This window comes from Tachypleus tridentatus, chromosome 11, assembly GCF_004210375.1.
Source record: "Tachypleus tridentatus isolate NWPU-2018 chromosome 11, ASM421037v1, whole genome shotgun sequence".
Classification (NCBI taxonomy): domain Eukaryota; kingdom Metazoa; phylum Arthropoda; class Merostomata; order Xiphosura; family Limulidae; genus Tachypleus; species Tachypleus tridentatus.
In genome coordinates this window covers 45,615,726-45,633,340 of record NC_134835.1, presented here as the reverse complement: position 1 = coordinate 45,633,340, position 17,615 = coordinate 45,615,726, and the positions used below count along the sequence as shown (strand labels likewise).

General features: G+C 31.6%; 1 protein-coding gene across 4 annotated transcripts in view; it reads right to left on the bottom strand.

The window, feature by feature from the left end:
* The window catches only part of LOC143232079 (signal transducer and activator of transcription 5A-like), an 87,275-nt gene that overhangs the window by 23,914 nt on the left and 45,746 nt on the right, over window positions 1–17,615 (bottom strand). For 2 of the 4 annotated variants that reach the window (XM_076467138.1, XM_076467140.1), the window contains exons 12-16: window positions 14,461–14,548; window positions 13,066–13,107; window positions 12,396–12,476; window positions 11,830–11,922; window positions 1,405–1,579 (exon numbers count right to left, since the gene is read on the bottom strand). In XM_076467138.1, coding sequence (XP_076323253.1) covers window positions 1,405–1,579; window positions 11,830–11,922; window positions 12,396–12,476; window positions 13,066–13,107; window positions 14,461–14,548 — 479 coding nt within the window. The remainder of the gene's footprint in view (window positions 1–1,404; window positions 1,580–11,829; window positions 11,923–12,395; window positions 12,477–13,065; window positions 13,108–14,460; window positions 14,549–17,615) is intronic. The other 2 variants (XM_076467139.1, XM_076467141.1) reach the window with 1 other exon arrangement.

Genomic DNA, 17,615 nt, shown 5'->3' with positions numbered 1-17,615 from the left:
TGATGGACAATTCTTTGAAAAATTACACTTGAATAAGGAAACTTATTATAGCAAGGGTTTTGTTATAAAATTCAGCTAACATCTCACATTAAAATGTCTGTAAATTCACTAGAAATTATTTTCACACTATTTTGGTTCTATGACTTTCACAAGTAATTTTAGCATTTTGAGCTACAGATCAAACTTTTTGTTTAATTACTGTGGTTAAAATATAAAACTTGTTACCATACAGGCTGGAAAATTTTTCATAAGATTCCTCACCTAAAAATACATTCATAGCTTATTCTGGAACTTAAATTGCAGTTTGTACACTACTGTGCAAAAGTGTTAAGAGAAGAGAATATTTTGTCATTTATTTCATTTTATGATGTTAATTCTTCCACACCATTACAGAATGTAAATTCCAACACAATGGTAATGTTTCACTGATCCCTCTTGACAACTGAATGAGACAAGGTGAGAATACTTATTCTTCAGAATTCCAATACTTGTATCAAGGGTTCTGCCTGAATGAACATTTGATCAAATTTAGGGTCTGAAATAGTTGTAATGATACCCCATGCAGTGTCTTAAATATATAGGAAAAAGAGAGCAAATAGCTAGCATATGGTACTGGTACAGTCTAGAAGAAATCAATCTAACAGCACTACACTAATAGACCTTGATATAAAGTGTTTAACACTACATATTAAGTTTTGTTATACCACTGCTCAAAAAGCATAAAAAATTGTCAGTAGAGCAGAGAGATCACACAAAGACTTTATGTGATGCAGGTTGGACTCTCTGACAAATTGCTTCAGATTTGAAATGCTCCACAAACACTGTCATGCACACCCTAGAGACCAAAACAGGTAAATTTAAAAATAGGAAAGGAAGAGGTAGAACATCTAAACTTTATAATACTGATGTTAAGTATCTTTGTTTATGTAGCCTACACAACAGAAGGAAGACTGACACTCATCTCAAGCACAAGATAAACAACCATATAACAAATCAGAGAAGTGTCCACAGTACAAGAAGACTCAAAAAGAATGAAATATTTGGTTGTATAACAGTCATAAAACCTTTACTTCGATCACCAAATATTGTAAAGAGACTAAAATGTGTTCTAAAAAGTACAAAAACTAGACTGTTGATGATTGGAAAAGGGTGTTACAGATGGGTAAGTCAAAGTCTGAAATATCTAGTTCAAAGCAAAGGGTCCCCTGCTGGTGCAAAGGTAAGTCTACAGATTTACAACACTAAAATCAGGGGTTTAATTCCCCTTTGTGGACTCAGCAGATAGCCCAATGTGGCTTTGCTATAAAAAAAACACACAAACACAAAAAGTGAAGACTATATGTCTGGTGGAAGAAAGGTAAAAGATACTTCAATGCATAGCACAAAAGTTAGAATATTACTTACTGCGAAATCCTTTAGTGGCCAAATACTGAAGATTCTCTGCTGAAAGGCCCTGTCCACAAGCAGCACGGAATTTCATGTTCAGCACTTCTGCCATTTGGAGCCAAGGAACTTTGTCTGGCACAGCAAAGGGGACACGACCCTGATAGGAGTCAGACATTTTGGGTGGAATATATACCTATACATCACAGACAGAGTTAGGGGTAGGGTTAGTGTTAGGGGAAGGGGAAAACAAGTCACCAATACGACACCCTAGAAACAGGCAGAACACCTTTCTATTCAACACCACAGTTAGAGCATGCACTAAATGTGAGAGTTAATTTGAAATAAATAATTAAATTTTAAAGGAATTTAAGAAGTGTATGAAATATTAATGGCTATGTTAATAGGATGATTATGTGTGAGTACATATAAATTCAATTATTAAAAAAAAAGTTTTTCCAAGTACAATTATGCAATGACTAAAATAAATTCATTGTAATATCAATTACTTGTGACAGATAACTTAAGCTTATTTTCACTCTTTCTGTATTGGGAGTTTCTCCAGTTGACAGAGTAAAACCATACATAAGCCAGCAAGTTTAATTAAAAAAGGTTGACCAAAAGGCTAAAAGAATGCCATACAATCAAAATGTATGCCATGCTTCTGATACAAAATTTTTACTTTTAATATAGAATTTTACATCACTTTATTTGTCTTCCCATTTATATCAGGTCGTCCCATAAGTAATGTCTGAAAATTTAAAACAGAAATTCATCATCATTTCTGTCTTTGTAAAAGGTTTTAATGACTAAAATATGTAATAAGACATGTATAAAAATGTTCAGACAAATTAAAAAACTAAACTAACTCCACTTTTTCAGATCATTAATCAAATAAATCCTTATGAAGATGAATGTGTCTGAGGAGTACATTAGGCATATAATTCTTTATGAGTTTAAAAAAGGCAACAGTGCAGCAGAAACTACATAAAACATTCAAAGTGTTTATGATGCAGAGTCTCTCAACAAAAGAAAATGTCAAGGGTGGTTTCAGAAGTTCAGGTCAGGTTACTACAACTAAAGTGATGTTCAGATAATCCTGTTCAGTTTAAAGATGACTTGCTGCTGGTTGCACTTGATGAAGATTGTGCTGTAACAATTGAAAAACTAGCACAGAAACTTAATTCAACCTATTCAATAGTTCACTGTCACCTGCAACAGCTTGAAAAGGTGTCAGAGCTTAGAAAATGGGTCCCCATGATTTGACAGAAGCTAACTTCAGAGCAAAAGTGTACATCTGCACTTCCCTCAACTCTCATGAACATTACTCTCATGTTTTTGGATAGGTTAGTGACAGAAGATGAAAAATGGATATTTTATAAAAATGTTAAGTGCCACAAACAATGGCTTAGTGCAGGTAAACTGGCTAGAGCACAGCCCAAAAGGAACATTCACTTTAGAAAAGTCTTGTTAAGCATTTGGTGGGATATTGTTGGTGGGATCCACTATGAGTTGTTGCTACTCAATGTAAGGATTACATCAGACTTCTACTGAAAACAGTTAGAGTGCTTGAATGTTGCAATGAAAGGAAAGAATCCTGCTTTGATCAATTGTAAAGGTGTTGTGTTACACCAGAATAATGCACAGCCCCATACAGCAAGGATCACATCTGTAAAGACTGAAGAACTTGACTGGGAAAAACTTCCACATGCTCCCTATTCTACAAACCTCACCCCCATTTCATTATCATCTATTCCAAAGTTTGCTCAACTATCTTGATGGAAAAGAGCTTGGAACATGTGAAGATGTCAAAACTACCCTCTCTACATTCTTTTTCTTCTTCAAACCCCAAGAATTTGATAGAAGTGGCATTCAGAAGATTGTGAATTGTTGGCAGAAAGTAATTGATAATAATGGAACAGATTATTCATTAAATAACATTAAAAGCATTTGAAATGCTTTCTCTTTTTCAGAACATAAAATTGGACATTACTTGACGGATGACCTGATATAATTGGAAAACTTATCTTTTCAAATATGTTGTTACAAAATGGACTTAGTTAGCTAACTCATTACTTAATAACATGAAAGACTGTTTTAATTTCCATAATCTGCAGAGCATACAGGAAGCAGGACCAGCATTAATTAATTCTACACTTTTCTTCTTAAATATGCAAGAACAGAAGAAATATCTTATTGTTGCTTTGATGTTAAATGTATACTGCTTTTGTCGATAATATTCTGAAGTTACTTTTGAGAGATTATAAATGCCACTACAAATGGAATACGTTCCTAGCTTGCTCACATATATGTAAAATAGAATTTCAAGCAGACTGAATATTTACTCATAAAATTACAACAGTCACATTTAACTGCAGATATTTCTTGTTTAAAAAAAAAGTTTGAATTTATACTTTCAAATATTATGTTTCCTTACAGTCACCAAAAATATCTTGTTTTGTTAACTTGCATATCATACATCTTAGAAATTAGTACTTAGCACAATACAAATGAGATTTCAGACTTGTGGCTGGTACTGGAATGGAACAGTAAAAACAAAAGGACTTCCAATGTGACAACTTGAGGCAGATTTTTTTTTAAATTCCAATGTGGATTGCTATACATAGTTAACTATTAAAGATAAAATAACATTTGTAGATAAACTGAATTTAAGAAATTTCTTAGATATAAAAATATTTTTTATTTTCTAAGCTTAAATATTTCATTGCATATTCACTCATAACATACATACTTAAATTTTATAGAGCAAGACATGCAAATAAAGAGCATCATTCAATAAAACAGAAAGTTTTGGGATTATATGGTGTATATATATACACAAAAAGACATTTGAACATGCATTATAAAACCAATGAACAATATGCCAAAAATGCATACCAAGAAATACAGGAGAGGTAAAGTGGTTTATTATGAAATTTATACCATTTTGAAAAATATAATTATCTGGTTTATAATCAAACATGTTATGTCTAAAAATACACATACATACACACACCAATAAAGAAGTCAACAACAAACAGTTTTACACAGATGGAATTATCAGAGCAGGGGTTATGTACATACTTACATGAATCAGAGAATCACAGTTAAGATTTTTTAGTTTAACAAACAGAGAGACTGGAACAGGAATATACATTCAATTATACCAAATAAAAAAAACACATTAAATTCAATGAGATCACGATTATAATTTATGAGATTAACTCCTCTACACTGTTTAATAAATGAAGTCAATATATATATATATATATATATAATTATTTAAACAAGCAAAAAATGAATCTTGAGCTTAAGCAGAATAGTAATTAGAAAAATAAAACAAACTGGTTCACATTTTAGTAAGATGAAGTTTTAGTAAGTTTTCTCTGATAAGGAAGATCATTATGTTATATTTGTTTTCGTATCTATTAAACACTGAAGAGCTGTTACCAGTTTCAAAACATTTTGTGTTTAAATCTACAAAAAAAAGCATCTTTTTTAAAAACATTAATTGTACTATGCTTATTAACCCTCTTGCTATGGGCAGGTCAAAATGAATGTCACAACCTTTTAGAGTTACATTCAAATATTATTAAACTACTTCAATTATCATGGCACACAAATAAACCTGGTATAAACATGGACTTAATAAATCAAATTTTAATATATGTTTTAGTTTCTTAATTTTATAAGGAAATATTTTTAAAAGTCCTCAATCTTATTATAACATGAGAATTGTGACATTTGCTCTCTAGGTATCCTTTCTTCTCTTATTTATTTATTACCCTTCAGAGAAGTACTGAATGAAACAAATTACTCATTATATTATTATTGCACAGGCAAAGCATAATTTTTATAGCCTTCAATCTTATTTGGTTAGAGAAATACAAAACAGAAAATCAGATCACTCTTGCCACACTCACCTGTCACATCCTCTTTCAAAAATTGCCAATAGTTCTTTGACATTAATACTATATTATTTATATGAAACAGATAAACTAGGTTTTGATATATTGCATTACACTGTTTTCTATATAAAGAGTTATCTATTTTACTTCTATTTCAAACTGTATTCCCACAGGAAACACATCAATTAGCTTAACTGAGATTTTAATGGCTCTTCTTGCACAGTTAGAAAACCAAAACATTGTTATAGGATATTGTCTGGTTTTTTTTTCATGAGTTATTCTGTATTTTTAGGTGCATTATTTAACTGTATAATTAGCAGCTTTGTGCACTGTTCATTGTAATAATAGCTAGAGTTAGTGACATGGTATAGAAAATGGAAAATAAAATATAAATGCTATTTTTATACTTAACATAAATTACCTTGCAGGTGAACTGTTCAGAGTCCAAGTGCATCTAACTACAATAAATAATGAATTTTTATTATAACAGTAGAAAAATCAAATTTAATGTTTTATTGAAACTACATGCTCTTAGGAAAGATCTTGTCAAATTTGAAACAATTACATCTGCTAGTTTTGGTTTTGAAATAAAATATAACAAGAACAGTGCACAAAGCTGCTAATTATACAGTTAAAGCAGACTCTCTGCCAATCAGAATGTTACATTACCCATGGGGACTTGTTCAAGAGTGTCAACATAATTAATAAAAGATAGAATTAGAAAGGAAAATAAAACAAACATTTGTAAAATGGTAAAGATTTGAAAATATCTTCTTTGAGACATATGCATAATTTCAAATCTTTACCATTTTACAATTGTTTGTTTTTAATGCTAGAGATGCCATTCTCAACAATGGACTAACTTTTTTTAACTTCCTCTGCAAAACAGAAACATCAGTTAACTTTTCTAATCGTATTAGAAAACACAGCATGCAACAGATTATTTTTATTGACTATAAGTATGTAATTTCAACTTAAAACTTCGTTTAGCAACACAGTTTCTACTTTGCAAGTGGGTATGGCATATGTTGAACCAAGGAAATATTTAAAACCTTTATCTCCAGGACAATTTATTGGAATGGTCTTACCTTACTTGTACACAAACTGCATACACTGTACTTTGAATGTCTTGGAGAGAATATCTACATTACACAGTTTCTTATTCTATACCAGCTCTTTAATGGTAATGTTTGTAACTATGAGCACATTAAATTACAAAAAAGCACAGTTATAAATTATTTTAGAGATTTCATTTGAAATAAAAGAATAACTGAGATAATATAAAACTTTGAATTATAACATGCTTAATAATAATTTCATTCAAATATATTGTTATTAAAGTGACTAAAGTAAATTTTTAAGGCAGCACAGTAACCCGAGCACTGTGTGCATGTTTCCTTATAGCAAAGCCACATGAAGCTCTCTGCTGTGTCCATCAAGGGGAATCAAAATACTGATTTTGGTATTATAAATCCAGAGTTATCACTTTCCCACCAGTGTGCAACATGGGTAGAAAGAAATTTTGAAATGGTTTTAGGCATCATAGGATTAATTAAATTTGTTTTTATTGTATAGCAGTGCCATTAAAGTATGGTAAAAGAGAGAGAAAGAGAGAAAAGAAAAGAGGGCCAAGTTTCATCAATAGTTAACAGCAAAAAGGAAAAAAAAAGAAGACCCAGTTATGTATTATATTTCTTGTTTTTCACATGCATTCCTTCCTTATTTATTATAATAAAACTAAGTAAAATTTAGAAATTATAAACTTATTATAAAGATAAGGAATAATAACAATAAAAAATATTCACAAAATATGCTTGTGAGAAGTTTGGGTATTACATAATTTTATGGGCAATGTGAGCTACATGTTCATCAAGTAATTTACGACTTGTGCAGTGAAAATGTTAATCAGACAAGGTTCAAGGGGCAATAAAATAATAAAATTTAAGTACAAACAGATGTATACTGCAACTAACTTTAACTCTTGTAAAAGTTCTTTATAAAAATGAAACGAGTTGATGAAAACGTTTTAAATTTGTCTTGCATAAACCTAAGATTATGTAATTTTAGTAAAATAACACAATTTTGATTCTTAATATATAATAAAATGATCATTGTTTAATATTAGTTATATGGGCTTTGAACAGTTCACAGGCAATGCAATTTTCATTGAGTATAAATATGCTACTTATTATCTTATAGTTTCCAAATTTCATTTGCATAATCTCTAGAATCTCATAAATGAATATCTAATGTTCTTTAAAGCAAATGTTTATATTTTGTTTTCCATCTTCTCAATTACATCTTTAATTCTAGCTACTATCATCAATGTACAGTGCAATGAAATTATTACATTTAAGAAACAGTAATATGAAAATTTTAAATGTTTATAGGTTGTTTCGTAATTTTTTTCTTACATGCATAATATCACATTTTTCTCCTTTCACTTACAGTTTAATTTTCCTTTCCAATTATCTCTTTTATTCTTGATTCAAGTATGCCAACCTGTTCCTGCCAAAGTGACCCTGTGGTTGTAATAGGACAAAGACTGACTACACTCTTTCACTAACACTTGTACATGATACCATCTTTCTTGCACATTTTCACAAGTCAAGCTACATTGAGTTAAATGTATACAATCATAAAATCCATTCACTGGCAGAAATGTCTTTAGGCTATATCTAAATAGTGTGGAATCTACTCTTTTTATTGGTAGTAAGCATGCCATTGAACTTCAAACTGTCTCTTAGCAACACAGTTTTAACTTTGCCAGTGTGCATGGCTGACTTTAAGTTTAGAAATAAGAATGTAAAAACTTCATTTGAAAAATTCTTGGAATCTTCCAGATGCTAATGAAAGACAGGTGCAACTTCAATTTGACCTTGTATATTGAAAATCTTTATTCTATTCTCATGATATCATATATATAATAGCTCATAAAGTTTAAACTTGTAATTGCAAGCAGATCACATGACAGCAAATCCTGCAGTTTTAATTGCTGTTTTCAATCGTTTCCTTTAAAACAAACATACAAATAAGTTATAATATACAGTGGTACCTTGGTTCTCAAACGTAATCCGTTCTAGAAGGTTGTTCAAAAACCGAATCAATTTTTCCCACAAGAAATACTGCAAATTAAATTAATCCATTGCAGACCTCCAAAAAGTATGCATTATGAAGCATTTTAAGTAAAAATATTGCTTATTTATACCTGTATAATAATACTTACATGTATAAAGTCAACCACAAAAACTATAAACTCAATAAAAAAACAATAAATGAAAATTTAACTGCACTTTACCTGTGCTGAGGAGAGCTGATGGCATAAGTGAAAGATGGTGAGGAATGTGGAGAGTAGGAGGGTTATTATTGTTTGGAAGGGAAGTTACCTTCCATAAAAATGTCAGGTAACTTTCCTTCTGGGGTTCTTTCTCTTTTTTGTTTCTTTGCACTGCTACACCCCTGCTTGAGACTCATTGGACCTATTTCTCACTAAAAACTTGTCTAATGAGGTTTGTTTCTGCCTGCATTTTAAAATGTTTCTGAAGTAAGAGATGGCATTGTCATGAAAAAGTTTATGCTGCAGTTTGCTACAGCTTTGTCAGGGTGAAACTTTTCCATAAAACTTTGTGACTTTCCCGTTTTCCACATATTTCTTTGACCAGTGATCTAGGAACATCCTCCCTTCCCTCCTCCTCATCTGAAGATACTTCCTCAGTTGTCTTCTGTTGCTGCTCTTTCTGAAGGTCTTGGAGTTCTTCCATGGTGAGCTCAGTGTTGTGGTCTTCCACCAACTCCTCTACATCATCACCACTCACATTCAAGCCCATACACTTGCCTTGTAAGACAATATCCTTGCCAACAGGCTCAGCCTCAAAGCCTTCAAAGTCTCTATCTGCAACTGAGTCTGGTCACAATTTCTTCCAGGCTGAGTTCTTGGTCCTCAAAGACACTTTCCTCCAGGCTTTGTCTAAGATCCTCAAGCAATGGAGGATATTAAAGTGATTTTTCCAGAACTCTGAGGGTTAACTCTGTGTTGGAGGTCACTTAAAAGCACCTTTGAAACAGTGCTTTGGTGTAGAGTTTCTTAAAGTTCGATATGACCTGCTGGTCCATGGGCTGAATGAGAGAAGTCGTGTTAGGGGGCAAGAGCTTCACCGTAATGAAACTGTACTCCTCCACCAACCCATCCTCCAAGTCCAGTGGGTGAGCAGGTTAATTGTCCATCACAAGAAAGGCCTTGAGTGGCAACTGTTTTTCCGTGAGGTAATTCTTTATACTTGGGGCAAACACTTCATGGACCCACTCCATAAAAAACTGCCTGGTTACCCATGCTTTACTGTTAGCCCTCCACATGACATTTAGTTTACTTTTCAGGACATTATTTTTCTTAAAAACACTCAGGTTCTCAGATTGGTACACAAGCAAAGACTTAAGTTTTAAGTGCCAACTTGCTTTGTTACTGTATTGTTACTACATAACAATAGAGTTAGCCTGTCCTTCATTGCCTAGTGTCCTAGCAATGACTTTTCCTCCTTGGTGATGTAAGTCCTCTTTGGCATTTTCTTCCAAAAGAGGCCTGTCTCATCACAGTTTAACACTTATTGGGGAATAAAACCCTCAGCTTCTACATAGTCCTTAAATACCCTAACAAATTTATCAGCAGCATCTTTGTTAGAACTGGCACCCTCCCCATGTCTCTCCACTTTGTATGCCACTTCTCTTCCTAAATTTTTCAAACCAACCCCTACTAGCCTTAAAGGCATCATTTGTATCAGCACTCATTCCAGGGGTGTTTTTCAGAAGGTCAGCATGCAACTGCTTTACTTTCTCACAAATGATGGTCTCAGAAATGCTGTCACCAGCTAACTGTTTTTCATTTACCCAAATCAACAACAGTTTTTCTACCTCTTTCATTGTTTGTGATCTTTGTTCCGTAAGCACTGTCACTGCTTTTGCAACATCAGCTCCTTTGATGACCTCTTTATTTTTAAGTATGGTGCAAACTGTAGACTTCGCCACACCAAACTGTGTAGCACAGTCAGACATGCGAAAACCACTCTCATACTTCGCTATGATTTTTTTTTTACCTCTATTGTGGCTCTAACAGCTTTTCATTTTGGTTTGCTGCTTTCATTATCCTTCTTTGACCACATGGTGGCTTATTTAATCAGAATATTTAGAAAAACAACAACAACAACAAAAAAAGAAAAACAGAACGTTCACAGCAGGTTTTAGTGGGGATGTGAACTGAGCAACAGGTGCAGGTAAAATGTTTTGGGCAAGCTTGGCATGGGCCAAAAATGGTCAAAGGCTCATTCGGGTCATCAGTCGGGTTATTTCAGGGGTTCGGGCCACGACAGCTTGGTTCGGGAACTGAGTTTATGTTCGACAACCGAGACACTTTTTTCTCAAATAGTATGTTCGAAAACCGAATTGTTTGAGAAGGGAGTCGTTCAAGAACCGAGGTACCACTGTACTTGATAGCAGTAATTTTATTAAAATACATATATATTAAAGTGAGTTAATCAAATTTTTAATGTAACTCAGTAAACACGTACAGAAAGGGTTTAAAAATGGCAACACTGACATAAGGTTAAACTATTTAAAATAAACAAGTCTAGTTTCCTGTTAAAAACTGGTGTCATTCTAGAAATATAAAAAGGGTAATTTAAATTTATTGAGTATCTGTTTTATGGTGGTTATGAGGTTAGTCTGATTGATTAACCATGTACAGAGTTAGGACAGAGAAAATAACAAATAAAAGTTTTACTGAAACAAAAAAAATATTTAAATTTTGGTAAGTATCAGAGACAATGCAAATGAAAATTTGACAATTTTCAGATGAAGAAAATACTTTTAATCTCAACATGAAAATCACTTTGCATTCTCAACAGTCAGCACTCTGAATCAATGTACTCACTGAGAAATTTTTAGTAAAAATACTTCACAAATAATTTTGACTTTTTTTCTATAAAAACTTGTAGTTTTAACTGAAGGCTTTAAAAATTTTGTGAAGATACATAAAACATTAAAAATTATAGTCTGGAAGCTCTAAGGATAAATTTGCGAATAAGCTTTAGGTTGAATTAACTGAGCCCATAGCAAGAGAGTTAAATATCCTTCTGAAACGAAACATCAAGAGTTTTTCATGAAACTTTGTAGAATGGACAGCACACTGCCTGTTGTGGAGACACAAGTGTAGAGGATGACGTTTTGAAACTCTTCTGCCTGAAGATGAAATGTGAAAGACTTTCGAAATGTCGTCCTCTACACTTATATCTCCACAGGCAGTTGCTGTCCATTGTACAAAGTTTCATCATGAATACTCTGCCTAAACAATCTATCAAAAAATAATTAAGACTTCTTATCCTTTACAATACCTTTTTTTTTTCTAGGTATTATTTCTCTTCATAAACTAAATGTATATTGAAGTTTTAATTTTAAGTTTCTTTATTTGTGACAATAATTTTTATATATGCATTTTTTAAAAATAAAATATCATAATTTTGTATACACTAAAAAGAAATAACTAACTTACAGGTTCTGCAAAAGCATTGTCCCAAGTCACTGTTGCCCAAGCATGGGGTTCCTGATTACCATGGACAATAACAACAACGGGGAGGGATAATGTCTGAAAAAAAACAACAAGAAAACTTGTTTAACAATATAAAAATGCTGGGCATAAATGCAATGAAACTGATATAACCTTTATATAGATGAATCAAGAAGTATATCAAATTCAATTTTTTTTAAAGTCAAACATATTAATTAATTTCAAATAAATATCCAACTGCCAAAAATTTTGACAGTTATTTAATTCAAAAATTTCAAACAAACTAGACTGAATAAAAGCAATACAATTATCTGAAGTGAGCTAAAACACAAACACAGAAGTAATTATTGTATACAAATTATTTCAAGTAATTATTCATTTACCTTCTTTAATTTTATGGAATTAAAATTTTCAATAACATAAATACTTAAACAAAACCATTCAACTGTACAACTTGTGGTGATAAAAACTGCATCTCTGAAAAAACAATATTGTTATATTTTATGTTTTAAGACATTACATAATACTTACAAAACTAGTAACAAACTTACCCATACTCTGAACACAAGCTCTTCACCGCCAACCTTAAATTCTGACTGGAACAGCAAGGAGAACTTCTCATCCATCACAGACTGCAAAACGTGTATGATTTATATAATCACTTTGGAGATTAATGCAATGTTTACATGTCCATTTATTTGGAAAATCACATACTCCAACAGTTTTCTTTGATAATGTTATTTCAAATTTTCTTTTTTGTTTTAATAAAAATGTATTTTTACTTTTCAAAACTTCACAACAACATTTTACAAATTTTAGGCCACTTAGTATTTTTTATTTATAGACCTGCATGTACAGTGAATCTCTTACCACATCAAACTGAATAAACTTATATGACTACAATATGTTTTACTCAGGTAAGCTTGTGATAATTTATCTGTTTCATTTGGTTAACAGCAAGTCCTGACTGCAAAGGTTAACAGTAGTTGTTAGTATGCAGTTCCCATATTTTGCTTTTGTGTATTTTAATAAATACTTCATAAAGGAGCCATATTCTGTGGCCATATTAACAAAAAATATTTTATACTTTCATTTTAACAAATGGTACAGTTCTGGTCTTATTTTTTTCAGCAAACTGTTTTCAAACTACTATATTTAAATATCTTAGCAATCAATTACAATATGACAGTAGAATTATTAAAAGAAAATATTATCTCTTACCTCAGTACCCTTCTTTTCTGCTCTCTTAATCTTTCTGAGTTGCTGAAATGATAAAAAATATGAGCAGGATATTCAAGACAAGCACACAAATGAAAGAAACAAAAATTATTTGATAAAACTACAATCCTGATTAAAGGATTGGTACATACCCAGCCTCAGTAGTAAATATTTGTATTAAAGGCTGAAGTAAGTGTAATGATTAGCAAGAATAAAAAATACTGAATGTTTTACTATGCATTTAATAAAGTTAGAAAATCAAGATATATTTAAGAATTCTCAGTTTTCATTAATCTGTGCTATACGACTTCTTTGAACTCCAAACCTTTTACTTCAGAATTTCCTGACTTCTAAAAGAGGTTGATGCAATTTACAACCACTAAGAAACACAAACTATATATAAATGAGTAGGAAGCTAAAATTTGAACCTCACACTTTAAGTTGCTAAAATATCAATACAACTGTGAAACCCATCAGAGAAGCTCCTTCTCTTTCTGTCTACTTTCAAGAGGTTTTGCAAATCAATTTTATATGACTGATGGCCATGTTTTACCCAACAAAAAAACATTTTCCTGTGCACAAGATCAATTACAATTATTTGAGTTTGAAAGATATGGAATAATCATCTCCCATAGTTATTTTATATGCAAAATTAAACTTTGTAATCCTGGCTTAACATCTAATGTATGTAAGACACGTTTTCACAGTGACACTGAAGTGACAAAATGCCACAAAAGACAACTTCGTGTAACTTAGTATTTCACATTTGTGGGTACAGTGAACATTTCATTTATTTTACACATGTATATAAAGCAACGACTAACAAATTATTATGCAAAAACTTGTAGCATAAGCAACTACATAATGACAAATTGAACTTTTTATAACTCTTGTCAACATACAATTTACAACACATAAATTGCAATCATTTACAAAAGATATACACTAATTATTGAGAAATAATATTACAAACAAGAGCTCAAGTACCTTGGAAAATTATTGGAATTTATAAAAAATAATTTATGGTATATACGTAGACTTGAACTTTGGGAAATGAATGATTACAGTGTTTCAAAATAAAATTAAATGAGGCACTAGTCATTTGTCTATTGAGTTACATACTATAGAAATAAATAAAAACCCTACAACCCAATTGCTTTTGAAAGGTGGAAATCTTCAGGGGCAAACTGGGAATTCCTGAAGAAGAAAGGTCAATGTTTTAAAGGGCTCAGATTAAAGGATTTTTATTCATTTTTATCAAGACTTCTTGAACCTATGTGTTTTTCTAACATTATGAAAGTTAAATACTATAACATTTGTTTTCTATTACCTAAATATGGCAATAAATGTAGTATTCCAATCACTTCAGAAATACAGTCGGCAATATGCAAAACTTACCATGTTTCTGAAACTGACACTGAGCTGACGTGTGGCGTGGTGATATTCCATAGTGCCTGTATTATTAAGTATTTCCCCACTTGCTTCACTAGAAACACATTGTATCAATAAATACCTTCATAAGGTTTTGTTCTTCAAACTTATAATTTAATATTTACAAAAAAAGAGTTAATTCATATATAACCATTTAAAAGTATATTGATTCCAAAATTCTATGAATCTGAACCATGACACTGGAGTCACAATATAATAACAGTTATTAATAATAAACAGTTTTGAGATCACACAAAATGGACAATCTAGATTAATTGTTATTATATTGAGTCAAATTTCCTAAACTTTTGTGAAATAGAATACAGATGATTAATCTCATTTTATGAAAATGATTTGCATATAATGCAGTGGCACCTACATCTTTGGTTCATTGTGAATTCCTGGCCATCTACAATGCAATAATAACATATGTAGACTTATGTAAAGCTACAGAATCACAAAAATCTTCAAAGCACAAACTCTCAACCTTCTGATTTCTACTAATTACCAAGGGTGGGTGAGATACAGCTGAATAAAGACTACATACAAGTTTCAATTTTGATTAATATTTGGAAATATGTTCTACAAAATCTACATTAACACACACCAAAAATGCAAAAATTACTTTTGTAGTGATACTTAGTTTATTATACCACATATGGGTGACAGAATTTTGTATATCAGGCTCTCAATGATCAAAATGGAATCTGCTGGAGAACAGATATAGCATTAACAAAGAAGCTGCGAGGGAATGAATACACCAATGTAAAGTTTAATAAATATTCTTGTTAGTAGTATATTAAAGTGTCATTTTGAATACATTTGAACAAAACACATCTCACTTTTAAACAGATAACATATTTGTCAAGGCTTGTCATTTATCAGAATTCAGAACGGCTTATATTATCTTATACTTTTTTGTGTGTAAAAATAATGTTTCATTCTTCAGACAAAACCTCACATTTACCCAAATTATATGGCACACTGTGTTCAAATTTTTTTGCAAGAAAACATTTATGGTTGGAGAAATATATCACAGTTGTTCTTGTCCTTGAGAAACCAATTTAAAATACACTTATTTATAACACAGTGAACAACTGATGTACAGAACACCTACAAAGATACAGAAACTATCAACACAGCATCTCACAACATGCAGAACTGCTGATACTATATACAAATTTTGCAGATTTGTTATTTAGTTACCCTACAAACCAAAAACAGCAACTGTCAGCAAATTTCATATATCACAATCAACAGTAAAGAGATAATTCCTTAGTGTACCGAGGGAAGCACCTAAGGCACTTCTGGTTTTTGCTTCCATGTAAAGATGCTAGCTAAAGCCAAAAGTGTAAACACTGCTTCCCAGATACAATAGTGACAGAAACAAAAATTACAGAAAACTTCACACAAGAGATGAAAGTATGCTTCAATATTGAACATGACTAGGTACAGTTGAATGGTACTGTGACAGGAAACAGTCTATTTCCAATCATGATGTGAAAAGAACTTTCTTTCATGTTGAGCTTCATGATTCTTGCAAACTCTTTAGATATTTTTCATAAGTACAATACAGGTGAATGTACAGCAAATGTTCTTGCACTGTATAGCCAATACTTAGAAAGATATGGTTTCATCAAGATAAAGAATTAAGTCACAGTAGTATCTCTACAAGCTATAACAGAATTAAAATACTATCTGTACACAATACAGATTTTGTGCATTCGGTATGCTTAAGCATGGTCTCATAAGCCAATGTTTAGTGGATGATCTGTGAACAATTTCTTAGGATGTGATATCCAAGACTGAACTTTTCATCCTTTAAAGAAGCATGTCATCATGCAACCTGACGTGTGAGGTAACCTATATAAATAAATATCAATACATGTGTGTGCATACCTGTTCCTTATACGTTTTCATATTTCTTTTTCAATCATCAACAAACTTCACATGGTGATACAGGATGAAATGGGGTAGGTCATGTTGTATACATCTCTCAGCATTACAAAGAACTATGTGATCACTATTGTTAGAATTTTAGACAATAGTATGTCTTTATTTTCATTATTGATACCTTTACATATTTTTATTGCACATTTAATGTTTACTGTTTGTTTGTTTGTTTTTTGAATCTTGCGCAAAGCTACTCGAGGGCTATCTGCACTAGCCGTCTCTAATTTAGCAATGAAAGACTAGAGGGAAGGCAGCTAGTCATTACCACCCACCACCAACTCTTGGGCTACTCTTTTACCAACGAATAGGGGAATTGACTGTCACATTATAATACCCCCATGGCTGAAAAGGCAAGAATATTTGGTGGGACAGGGATTCGAACCTGCGACTCTCAGATTATGACTCGAATGCCAAACCCACTGGGCCATGCTGGGCCAACGTTTATTGTATTAAGAAAAAAAACAACAACAGAAGCACAATTTTCTATTCTTCATTTAAAATGAGTTTTTATTTCATCCATCTAACAGACGAGTACTGCAGCTACTAATGAATAATCTTGACTATCAGAGTGAGCACTATGATAATAAAAGATGTAGTTCTAAAGACAGCATATAACCTTGAGCAATGTCCTCATCAAGTGCAATTAAGTTTCCATGAAACAAGTGACAAAGTTACAAACAGAATTTTAAAATACTGTTTCACTGATTATAAAAGGTGAAGATAACAACAAATAAAATTTCACAATTTATTTGAAACTCAGTAATTTCAAAATATTAATTCATTTATACATTAAATTACAAGATTATTATATTAGCCATAAATGTAAATAACTACATGCTAATAGTTTACAAGAAAGATCATATGCAATAAAAACACTGTAAGCTGATTATAGTAAACTTTAATTGGAACTAAACTGAAACTTACTGTATTTAAAATACATATATATATATAAAAAAAGCCATTACTCCATGAAAAAAATGGTGCAAGTACAGTTTACAATACAAGCTGCTCAGAAAAAGGAAGACACTTGATGAGAACAATGACTAGTTAAGTGTTATTATTTTTAAGATTAGTACATTACTCTGAAAGATTAATTCTAATACCTAAAGAAGAACTTCATATTTTTGGAGTAAAACCTTTTTAGTATACATTTTAAAATACAAAATATA